Below are 12,116 nucleotides of genomic sequence, written 5' to 3'. Positions count from 1 at the left end.
ATCACTTGGTTTGAGTTTTTTGGTTCACTAGCATTATCGTGAGTGTTTCGTTAAAATATTTTGTAAGAAAAATATTCTGATTAGCTTCAATTTGCAATGACGGAAATCTTTTCATGTAAAGATAAGAACGTATTGTTGATTCAAAAAGGACCCAATGCGCATGCGCAGTGAAGACAACAACAGCCCACTACAGCAAAACAATGGCGACTGCCGTGGAGAATATCGTTAAAGTGTGAGTACATGTAGTTTTTAAACTCTTTGAATGAATCACCACATGATATTCTTAAATTACTGGTGAATTTGGATGGTTTTATATACCAAAGTAAGGCTGAAGTATTGTGGTGGTGTTTGGTTACCTAATCTGTTCCTCGTTCATTCATCGTTTAACGTGACTGTGACATCAAAGAGCATTACAGCCATGTGTCTACTTTTTATATCAGTTACACTAGCCAGTCACTGGTTCGTTTGCTCTTTTGCGTTCTGTTGTCCAACTTTTTAAGTAATGTCTATCAAATTGACGTTGCTTTTTTAACACTGGCAAAAATGAATACATTACATTGTGGTCCATTGTTTGCATATCAGCACGTTGTGGCGCACGAAATTTAAAAATACTCTCCCTCTTACGAAAATGAACCATTGTTTTATTATAGTAAAAGTGTACTAACCATGTTTTTTTTTTTTTTTTGGCGGATTGATTACCACAGTATTACCACAGACAGTTTTACTACAAATACCATGGTTAAACTATAGTTAGTGTAGCAAAAGCATGGTTATTTTTTGTAAGGTCCGTTACTATTTATCACCCAAGACTAAGATTTAACTAATGAAAAGTGAATCTGTGCATGTAGAAAGTAAATATAAATTATATGCTGTGTAGAAACTTATATGCTGGTATTCTCTCTTGTTTGTGTGTGGAATGAAGACTTGGAGAACAGTACTACAAAGATGCTTTGGAGCAGTGTCATAGTTATAACGCCCGTCTGTGTGCCGAGAGGAGCATCCTCATGCCCTTCCTGGACTCCCAAACTGGAGTCGCTCAAAGCAACTGCTACATTTGGATGGAGAAGAGACACAGGAGCGCAGGTTTGGCATCAGCCCATTTACGCTGATTCTATTCTCAGTCTGTGCTACAGTTACTGACATGCAGACTTTATGATTACTATTTAAGGTACAGCACCAGGACAGCTGTACACATATCCCGCCCGGCGCTGGAGGAAGAAAAGAAGAGCTCACCCACCAGAAGACCCTGCTCTAGTTTTTCCTCCACTCAAATCTGGTATTCTGTTACATTAGTAGTAGATTTCTTGTTGCCTGTAGTAGAAAACCTGTTGCGCACTATCTTCTACATGTCATCTGAATGATAGTTTATATTTCTTTAGCAAGTAAAATAGTTTTTAGTAGAATTGCAAAAATGCCCCCCTTCAGGTCGTGGTACATGTCTTTTTACTGTGAAATCTATTCTGTTTTTTATAAAGTAAATGTGAGAATAACTCTGTTTTTAGTAAAATTTCAAGGGAAGCATTTATAGGCTGAAGGTTGACTGCTGAGGTTAGCTGAGGTTAACTTGAAAAACCACACATAATTTTTAGAACAATCATATTAGGATATGAGTATCAGTATTAATATCGATATATGAGTATAGTAGAATTGCAAAACTGCAGAGCTTTGATCATAAAGCTGAACATTTAAATATCATCTTTCTAAGACATATTGTTGGGAGATATAGTGAGACAACTGATTATAAAAATCTCATTGATTTACATTACAAACTATCAGAATTTCATCTTACTTTTGGCCATATAAATGACAACAACTGCAGCAAATTTCATATTTGTGACAGTTTGGGTCTCTGAATAAAAATGGTGGTATTTTTTTCTCCTTGAGTATGGGCTTATATTCTCCCATGTCATATGAGCCATAAAAGGCTTATGTATCAAATACCATACTCAAAAGAAACACATACACAATGCTGCTGCTTTTTTTAGATTTTGTCTATAGTTTCAATAAATGATTTTTTAAAAAAAAAGTAGAATTGTAATACTCGTGACCGGCCTTGATCTTGTCTCGACCTCAACCGCATTTGTATTTGGTCTTGTCTTGGCCTAAAGATGTTATCCCAAATTTTATCTCAGAGGACTCAGGATTTTATCCCAAAATGAATACAAATGACCTGTTTGTTTGAGATTTTTATATTATTAACATAGGATATAAACAAATAGGTTGAATAAATGGTTCCGTGACTCACTTAAAAGTAGACCTATCATTTTATTTTTCCATTATATTTCTATATTCGAAATATTATTTTTAAAACATTATTCTCATCATTATTTAAGCAGATGTAATTGTACCAATTCAAATGGAACCTCTGTGTCACCTCTGCAACACAAAGATGAATGTTATGTCTTAGTCATTTAACTGGTAACAGCTTGTCTAATTGTATTTATTGATTAAATATAAGACATTTAAATGTGTGCTGGTCTTGACTTGGTCTTTGTTAAGGTGGTCTTGACTACAACAGCAAAAAATGATTATTTCATAGGTCAAGCTTTACATGGTTATAAAGTTTAGACAAAATAGTTTTAGATATTTAAGGCAGAAAAAAATATTTAAAATTAGATTATAAATCATAACTAAATGATTAAAGAGAAGCATGTTTCCAAAGCTGAGCTGGAGCTGGGCCTGAAAAAAGATGTGTTGGGCCCGTTGGATGGGAGCAGCCTGGAGGCCTTGCTGAAAGGAGAGCCGCTGGATAAAAGAGTGCCCACAGAGCTCAGACCACCTGAGGAAGAAACCAGTCTGTCTGAGATCACTGGAACCAGCACGGCCAGCAGCCACAGTGGCTCCACACGCATCAGGAAGGTATATAGTAGGGCTTTTGGATATGGTCTCTAATGTCTCTGGGCTTTTCATATATGAATGTATGGCCTGATTGTTTCCTGTCGTTCTCAGAGGATCCTTGAGCCCGAAGAATACTTGGATGATCTGGACGATGAAGATTTTGAGGAGGAAACTCCTAAAAGACGAGGAAAAGGGAAGTCTAAGGTACCGTGCCTGGTCTGCTGTTGGTTAATAAATTGAATATTTATACAGTACTAACCATTGATAATCCACTCTTGTGATGGTGGCTACTGGTCATACGATGGCCTGAAGGAATGGAGTTAATAAAATATCATTTTAATCTCCCAGGGTCGAGGAGTTGGGAATGGAAAAAAGAAAATGGAAGCTGCTGCAGCTGCCCAGGAAGAACGAGACAAACCGTATGCTTGTGACAGTGAGTTTTGACATGTTATTTTGGATACATATATCTCAAAGGTTTGGGCTTAGTACGATTGAATTATTTTTAATTTTGAGAATTATATGACACTGAAGGAATGGCTGTTGAAAGTTCATGTTTTAGCATCACAGGAATGCTTTTTTTACTTTTTTTTTTAAATCATATAAATACAGCCGTGGTAAGCATAAGACATTTCTTTCAAAAATATAAAAGGATTTTACTGATCCCAAACTTTTGAATAGTTGTCTATGCAAATATGTGTTTGGCAAACCTTGCGTACTGCTGTTGTTCATGAAGTTGCTGAAACTGAATTCTGAGTGGTTCATGTCTGCAGCTTAGCTCCCATCAATCGGTTTGGTTAGTACATAGTAAATTGAAAGCATTTATGCTAAAAGATCAATGAAAATCCTGTTTTCCATAACGCTTTTTACACGACTGTTTTAATTTTACAACTTTTCTTTTTTAATAGTCTGTGGGAAACGCTATAAGAACAGACCAGGCTTGAGTTACCACTACACTCATTCTCACCTGGCTGATGAGGAGGGAGAAGACAAAGAAGAACCTGAGATTCACACCCCTGCACCACCAGAGGAACCCAAGAGTGAGCGTTCATCCATGATGCCTGTCATTAAACATCACTTGTGCATTACCACTTTAAAAGATTTAGCAAGTACAAGATGTTTCTTTGAGGACACCATTTATAGTTGTGATTGTTAGATCCTTGTGACTTAAAGGGATAGTTCACTTTGAAATTAATTTTTGATATGTTTTAGCTTACCTCAAGGGCATCCAAGATGTAGGTGTCTTTGTTTCCACAGTATTTTCAATTTTGACATTTTTCAGTCAAACCGTTGTTGTCTATCAGTCATACACTTGAGGCTAAGGGGGTCCACCAAAAAGCATGCACAGAGAAGTCAAAATTAAACATGATTTAATGACTCGTAAATGGAAGTACACTTTGATGGCCTAAGACACGAAACGAGCGGTTTGTCTGAGAAAACGAACAGTATTTATATCGTTTTTACCGCTTGTAATCATAGATCATAGCCATGACAAAATGATCTGACGGCAAGGGCGCTTCGGTCTGCGCATGCGCTTGAAGTGATCGCTTGCGCGCCTACGTCACTCTCTGTTTATACAGAGATTTCGGAAGTTTTACCTTTCACTAAACATAATTAGATATACGGGAAACCGCAATGGAAGACGATTTCGGTATATCTAAATATGTTTAGTAAAAGGTAAAACTTCCGAAATCTCCGTGTAAATATTGAGTGACGTCACACGCAAGCGATCACTTCCGGCATAACATTGAACTGATTCAATCACAACTGATTCAGATCACTTGGACGTCACTGTGATTACACGAGGTAAAAACGATATAAATACTGTTCGTTTTCTCACACAAACCGCTCGTTTTGTGTCTTAGGCCATCAATGTGTACTTACATTTACGAGTCATTAAATCATGTTTAATTTGGACTTCTCTGTGCATGCTTTTTGGTGGACCCCCTTAGCCTCCAGTGTATGACTGATAGACAACAACTGTTTGACTGAAAAATGTCAAAATTGGAAATACTGTGGAAACAAAGACACCTACATCTTGGATGCCCTTGAGGTAAGCTAAAACATATCAAAAATTAATTTCAAAGTGAACTATCCCTTTAAGACGCACAAATATTTGCCACTTTTTTTTCGACCACATAGATTTCAGCTTTGATTTGGATAGTCCTGCTAGTCAAAACATTAACAAACGCAGGACAGCAGTTTATCTGATGCTCTGTTTTATTACAGCCCCTAAAAAAGGACCAAATGGCCTGGCATTACCCAATGACTATTGCGACTTCTGCCTTGGTGACTCCAACATGAACCAGAAAACGGGCCAGTCTGAAGAGCTGGTGTCCTGCTCTGACTGTGGACGTTCAGGTATGACACCTAGGCATAGAGCGAACTCTAAACTTCTACGCTCAGTTGCATTCATTCATGGCCTTTTTCTCTTATCCCTCATAAGGACATCCTTCGTGCCTGCAGTTCACTGCTGTGATGATGGCAGCTGTAAAGACTTACCGCTGGCAGTGCATTGAGTGCAAGTGCTGCAATGTTTGTGGCACATCTGAGAATGACGTGAGTCTCCGCACATTATCACTCAAACAAACCCTTTATACAGAAAACCATCTGTTAATGTGTTTAAATCCTCTTTCCCAGGACCAGCTTTTGTTCTGTGATGACTGTGACAGAGGATACCACATGTACTGCCTCAGCCCTCCCATGTCAGACCCTCCAGAAGGTACTAGCAATCATTTGCATGTGCACCAATTATTAAAAAGAAACTTACAATAATTGGAGTAAGGACTTAATCGTAGTAAGATGTGTATATGATACAATCACCCTCCGTTTCCATGCAATTTTCATTATTCCCCTCGTTGACTCATCATCTTCGCAAGTAGGGCTGGAACAGCATGTCGACGTAATCGATTACATTGATTACGCACTTAAATCTCCTGTCACACAAAACAAAACTCTACAGCAGATGCTAATGGCTAGTATGTAGGCTAGTATTACAATGTAAATGTAATCCATGAAATGCAATGTGTAAGTCGCTTTGGATAAATTAAAAGCGTCTGCCAAATGCATAAATGTAAATGTAGTATGACAGTGTCACTTAATAGGGTTGCGTTCATACCGCGTTTGGTTTTTTACGAGCGTCACATCCCCATTCTACAACCCAACTGACACCTGCACATTTTCAGGACTCACAACTGCATTCTCGACAAACCCGCGCTGAATGAACAAACTCGCACTGGACAATTGGTCGTTTGCGACGTAATATAATATGAGAGCTTTGATGGGTTTAGTTTACTCACAGAGATGGAGAAATGATTTGCGTTCATCTGCAGATCCACCAGAGCTTGCGTGATAAAACTTGTCGATGTAATGGACATTGCCATGTTTTATACTGTCAGTGAATGTGAGAGTCCTGAAAATGTGCAGGCTCATAATGTGTGCTGCCATACTAGCCATTAGCATCACATTTTTTTGTGTGAAATATGATGGGATTAGGATTAAGCACAAAGTGCATAATCCATTACACCAAAACGTCGTTCAAGGCCTACTTCGCTGTGTATGTGCCTACAGACAGAAAAGCGTGTTAAGTTAAACATCATGCGTGTTACTCATTTAGCTTCCACACTTGCACAAACACTCGGATATGTTACCAGTAATATTATATAGGTTAACATTATTGTTTGAGGTAAAGTGGCTAACGTTAGGCTACTAACATGTTTGAATTGATAAGCCATGTTTGAGTTTGATGAATAATAGGTGAACGCTTGCCTATTGAGTTTGCATGTCACCTTTTTGGGGTCATCCTTTACCCTCTCAAAATTATCCCACAAATGGACCAACATGTTAACGATCTGTCCGTCATGGAGTCCATGACTTTTCCACTTTTCTTTAACCAACCAACTCTTCTCATCGAGTGGTGTTTAGTTGACTTTTGGTTGTGCTCTGAAATCCACAAAGTCCCAGTAAAACATTTGAAATAATACCAGTATGCACGTTTTTTTTTCAGGAATTCTAGATTGAAGTTTGTATAATTATAATTTAAGAACTTATAAAATGTGGCATGAGAGTGCAGAAGCAGAAATAAATATTTTGCTTGTCATACTAATGACTTGCGTGATTTAGTCCAAGTCTTGTGATGCAGTACAATAGCATTGTGTGAAGAAAAGGCTAAAAAAATAAAGATAGTCAAACTAGTCTTGTGAAGACAAGTCTTTGACACCAAAACGGCAAGGTTATACGAGTGTATGCATTTATTGCTTTTTTAGTAAAAAAATACTGTTGATTTAACTTAAAAAATTAAGTAACCTGGTTGCCTAAAAAAATTAAGTTAATTGAAATGGAAAAATTGAGTTAATACAATGAAGGAGACTGATTTAATCATATTATGTTATTATATACAAAATTATATACAAAAATATATTATATACAAAATATTATGTTATCTGAACCACATAAATTAAGTTGATTTGACAAAATAAAAAAAAGTTGATTTGATTACAAATCATGAACAGTGTTTTTTTTTACAGTTATAGTTATGCATTGCAGCTGATCATGTTATCATGTTTACAGGAAGCTGGAGTTGTCACCTGTGTCTGGCTCTTCTGAAGGACAAGGCCTCCATTTATCAGAGCCAGACCACCGCAATGGAGTGACGGAGGAACCGCGACAACAGTCTACCTTTGAAGTACACGCAGAAACACACTTAAACTGTTGTGAAACTTTCCAGAGTGATGGAGAGGCTGGAAGAGAAATCATTGCCCCTAACATAGCCATTGTTTTTGGTTTTTATTTTGCTATGACTGTTACTCACATCATGAGCAGTGTTTGAAATGACTGAGGGCGCATTTGAATAGATTATATACACTTCATGCATTATGTGCAGTTTTTCCACAATCCTCCATGTTGGGGCCAATGGTTGAGATGATTAAGCACCTGTTTATGCATTGCCAAATATTTCTTTTCTTTATTGCTCATTCAAGATACATTTGTTTACATAGAGCAAACATATGGCTTAATCCTTTTAAGGATGTTATGGATTTAAATATTCATTTGTATGAGTAGTGGATCTCTGTTTATCTTTGTCGTATATAATTATTTTCTTGCAAGTTATTCTTTCAGGAAGTATTTGTGCCAAGGTCCAGATTCAAAAACCAGAAGATGGTGCTGCATTTTTAATTTCACTCATTAATCCAGTTTATTCCCACAGAACACTCTCATAGGGCGGGTTATCTTTCGTAGAATTTTGTATGTGATATAACCAATATCTATTATTGTTGACTAACCACATTGAATTATCGTGAGTACTGTATCGTTTTGTATTAGTTCTTTTGGTATATCATGTCAGTTTGTATTTGGTATTGAATGTAAATGCTGTATTTTTCTGTCTTTTTTTATTTACATTTTTCATATCGGCCTTTCCATAATAAACATACATGTAACAGAGAAATAATCATAATTGAGTATTTTTTATGACCTCTACTAGCACAGTAAATAACAACTGCGAGTCCTACACATGTGAAATAATATACATGAGATATACGAATATATTTTTAAAATAGCTTTTGTTTTTAACTGCAAGATTTTATATAATGTCATGACAAATTACAAAAAAAGGTTTTGCATGTCACACTACTAATGTCTACAGCTCCAGATGCTACATATGTATTTTAAATGTGTCGAAGTTCGGCAATTCAAACCTGAAAAATGCTACATGCGCTGCCGAGACGTGATTACACAAAACAGACAATCTGAACCTCATATATCTGATGCATAACCTTGATCTCTGGGATCTTTTCAAGCCCACATGCTCTCTGGCATCCTAATATAGATCAGTATTTGTCCTTGAACTCATGACTGGTCACAGAGTGCTGAATAACCAATATCATGCATAGAAAATCCACCTCTTAAGAAAATGTTGTGATGAAATCAGCCATTTCCAGTCGGGGTCCACCTGATCCCCTTCTTATGTTCCTTCCACCTACAGAGCAGCAGTGCCTTGAACGTGACCCGGAAGTGCTTGTTACAGAGGGCATAGCAGAGAGGGTTGACTGTGCTGTTGACGTAGCAGAGCCAGTATCCCAGCTGCCACAGCCCCTCGGGAACGCAGTCGTCACAGAAAGTGGACACTAGAACCATGATGTTATAGGGTGTCCATGTTACAATGAAAGCCAGGAGAATGGCACTGAGGGTCCGGGCCGCTTTCTTCTCCCTGATCAGACACGAGGTCCGGGCTTTCCGGCCCTGCTGGCCTGTGGTCAGTGATAGAGCAGAAGGTTGAGCAGCACTTGTGGTGATTGGACTCATAGGCGAATTAAGCGAATTCTGACTGCCTGGCTGACAGCTCCGCGGGGACTGATTATTGACTGCAGTTTTATCCATTCGAACAAGTGGAATGTATTTGTTTTCGTCTGTTCTTGGAGAAACGTGGTCAGTGTCCATCTGTGGATGGCTGTATGTATTATATGAGTTGGACGTCTCGTCCCTCTCCCTTCGTTTCTTCCACCACGCTGCTGTTTGATGGGTGATGGTGGGACAGATGGTCCTTTGTCCCTTCCTGTGCTGCTTCTGGTCTGTTTGTGGTCTTACATCCTCAACACTGCGAGAATTACTGTGACAAGATCTCTGGGAGGCATAAATGATGAACCAAGAAATGAACATCTTTGCTCTTTCAGTTATATGAATGTATTGTATTAGTTCACTTCAATTGGAATAGTTTTTACAAAGTTAATCATTTTTACTTTGTGATGAAATACTTAAACTTAAAAAACTTAAACAAAAAATGTGTTGCCCTGACAGGTTAAAGTTTACTAAAAATACTCAAACTAAAATTGAAATAAAAATCGAAATAAATTAAAGCTAAATTAAACAAATCTATATAAAAATACGAATTAAAATGACAAAAGCACAAATAAAACTGAAAATATATAAATACAAATCATCTCAAATTATTAAAGGGATACTCCACTTTTTTGGAAATACGCTCATTTTACAACTCCCTCAGAGTTAAACTGTTGAGTTTTACCGTTTTTGAATCCATTCAACCGATCTCCGGTTCTGGCGGTACCACTTTTAGCATAGCTTAGCATACATCATTGAAGTGTGCAAGACCATTAGCATTTCTCCCAAAAAAATTACCAAAGTGTTTCGATATTTTTCCTATTTAAAACTTGACTCTTCTATAGTTACATCGTGCACTAAGACAATGACTAAGGCTGATATGCAGGGTACCAAACCAAACACTACCAAACACTTTGGTAATTTTTTTGGGAGAAATGCTAATGGTCTTGTGCACTTCAATGATGTATGCTAAGCTATGCTAAAAGTGGTACCGCCAGAACCCGGAGATCTGCTGATTCAAAAAAGGTAAAACTCAACAGTTTAACTCTGGGGGAGTTGTAAAATGAGCATATTTCCAAAAAAAAAAAGTGGAGTATCCCTTTAATAAATACTATAATATTACATAAATATTACTAAAATAACACTGGCTCTGACTTGCAATAGCATTTACTGGTACATCATGATTGGTTGGCATGTCTTTTAAGTTGTACTAAAACTTGTAGCCTACCTTATTTCTTTTCATAATCATTATTTTCTCTGGATTATTGCTTGAATTGGTCATAAATGTATTGCTTTTCCCATTCTTTTGTACAAGTCTTTTGTATAATCTCTATAACTAACAAAAGCCTGTTCCTTACATCATCCTCCAGGAAGTGATGTCAGTTTAGGTATAAAAACAATGGCACAATAATATATAAATCTTGTTTTTGGAAGGCCTACATTCTAGGTTTGTATTTTATTGTTATTTTCTTGAAGTCTACCAGGGGTGGGATGGGGTGGGTTCAGTTCTCGACTTGTATTGTATTCTTGTGTCTCTTGACTTTAAAAAAAAGAAAAATTCAATAAACAGTTGTTAACAAAAAAAAAAAACAATGGCAAAAACATTAGTAAGGCTGTATCTGAATCCTTCCTTACTAAAAGCAAAAAACGCTGGTAGGTCACAATGACAATGGCTTAATAATGTGTTGCTTTAGGTAAATCACGGTCATGTTGTAATAAATCATTCCCGCATTATAGTTCAATCAAATTAATAAAATGTGACCTCAAATTATTAATTTGTTGTAAAGGGTTTTTTTTAAAAAAATTAGTAGCCACGATATCAGTTTTTACCGATGTCATGTCATGTGCAGGGCTTCGTACCCACTAAAATTTGAATGGACCACCCTATCAATATAAAGCTCACCTGAGATGCGTTTCCAGTGAATCCTCCCTGTGATGCTATCAGTCCAGCTAGCTGCTGAGAACGTTTCTCTGTCTCACGATACACCCGCCAGTACAATGCAACCATAACACTTACTGGCAGGTAAAATGCAGCGATGGCGGTTCCAAATGTGATCACAGGCTGAGACAGGAACTGGATTGAGCACTGGAATTCTGGAACGGTCCGTTCACCCACTATATACTGCCAGAACAAAATGGCTGGAGCCCAAAGCACAAAGGAGACGGTCCACGCTAGAGTAATCAGCACTGCAGCTCTTCTGGGTGTTCTAGTGGCTCGATAGGTCAGAGGTCGCATGACAGAGAGGTAGCGGTCGACACTAATGGCCAGCAGGTTCATAACAGAGGCATTGCTTGCCACATAATCCACAGCCAACCACACATCACAGGCTAGGTTTCCTAAAGTCCACTGGCCAATCAGGATGTAGGTAGTGTAGAGGTTCATCGAGATGGCGCCCAAAATGAAGTCAGCCACAGCCAAGCTTAAGAGGAAGTAGTTGCTCACTGTCCTCAGGAGTGGGTTGACCCGAAAAGAGATCATGACCAGGACGTTGCCTGTGATGGTAATGAGGGAGAGTGGAATGGTTATGAGAGTGATCATTGCTGTCCTCCAGTGGACGGGACCACGAACCGGTGCGTCTGTCCCATTGAGTAAACTGGAGAGATTCAGAGCGAATGTGGTCACGTTCATCATGAACTGAAGATGGCCGGAAAGATAAGATTATCTTTGTCCTTTAAAAGTCTGATGCATGCTTTGTATTGCATTTTTGGGGGGACTCCTGATGTTTGATTACTCTGTGAAGACAAATAGGACATTTCAAACTCTAAATAGTTAATAACTCTTATAAAAAAATGTGTTGAAAGTGTACACCAAAGAAGAAAACGTCTCAGGTTACATATGTTCCCTGAGAACAAGTTAAGAATCAAGAACAGAATCAAGTTCTTTAATAGACACCTGAATCATCATCATAATTAGGGATGGGTATCTAACCGGTTACATTTTAGAA

General features: G+C 37.8%; 2 protein-coding genes across 4 annotated transcripts; one reads left to right on the top strand and one right to left on the bottom strand.

Annotated features, from left to right (window-relative positions):
• Positions 1-39: 39 nt before the first annotated feature.
• Positions 40-7,970, top strand: dpf2l (D4, zinc and double PHD fingers family 2, like). Of its 2 annotated transcripts, XM_039648937.2 has the most exons (11): positions 40-232; positions 923-1,083; positions 1,169-1,276; positions 2,663-2,859; positions 2,950-3,042; positions 3,187-3,271; positions 3,744-3,875; positions 5,065-5,196; positions 5,282-5,394; positions 5,476-5,557; positions 7,405-7,970. In XM_039648937.2, exons 1-11 carry the CDS (start codon positions 201-203, stop codon positions 7,485-7,487), a joined length of 1,218 nt encoding a protein of 405 aa, XP_039504871.2. In that variant the 5' UTR covers positions 40-200; the 3' UTR covers positions 7,488-7,970. The 2 variants fall into 2 exon arrangements, with proteins under 2 accessions (XP_039504871.2, XP_039504870.2); XM_039648936.2 differs by having other exon boundaries at positions 5,282-5,557.
• On the bottom strand, positions 7,732-11,871 carry chrm1a (cholinergic receptor, muscarinic 1a). Of its 2 annotated transcripts, XR_016169665.1 has the most exons (3): positions 11,075-11,871; positions 8,532-9,456; positions 7,732-8,479 (listed from the first exon to the last, which is right to left on the bottom strand). XR_016169665.1 is itself a non-coding variant. In XM_039648935.2 (2 exons), the coding sequence occupies exons 1-2, from the start codon at positions 11,801-11,803 to the stop codon at positions 8,761-8,763; spliced, it is 1,425 nt and encodes a 474-aa protein (XP_039504869.2). In that variant the 5' UTR covers positions 11,804-11,871; the 3' UTR covers positions 7,732-8,760. The 2 variants fall into 2 exon arrangements, 1 of the variants encoding a protein (XP_039504869.2); XM_039648935.2 differs by having other exon boundaries at positions 7,732-9,456.
• Positions 11,872-12,116: the final 245 nt, after the last annotated feature.

This window comes from Pimephales promelas, chromosome 9 (assembly GCF_988280905.1).
Source record: "Pimephales promelas chromosome 9, fPimPro1.hap1.1, whole genome shotgun sequence".
Taxonomy (NCBI): domain Eukaryota; kingdom Metazoa; phylum Chordata; class Actinopteri; order Cypriniformes; family Leuciscidae; genus Pimephales; species Pimephales promelas.
This window is presented reverse-complemented; position numbering and strand designations above follow the sequence as displayed.

Excerpts from the sequence above, each read along its gene's own strand:
- dpf2l (XM_039648936.2), top strand. The coding sequence starts at position 201 with ATGGCGACTGCCGTGGAGAATATCGTTAAAGT. Across the intron at positions 1,084-1,168 it reads GAAGAGACACAGGAGCGCAG|GTACAGCACCAGGACAGCTG; the intron begins GTTTGGCATCAG and ends TTACTATTTAAG. Across the intron at positions 5,197-5,281 it reads CTCTGACTGTGGACGTTCAG|GACATCCTTCGTGCCTGCAG; the intron begins GTATGACACCTA and ends ATCCCTCATAAG.
- chrm1a (XM_039648935.2), bottom strand. The coding sequence starts at position 11,803 with ATGATGAACGTGACCACATTCGCTCTGAATCTCTCCAGTTTACTCAAT. Across the intron at positions 9,457-11,074 it reads TCACTGGAAACGCATCTCAG|AGATCTTGTCACAGTAATTC; the intron begins GTGAGCTTTATA and ends TATGCCTCCCAG.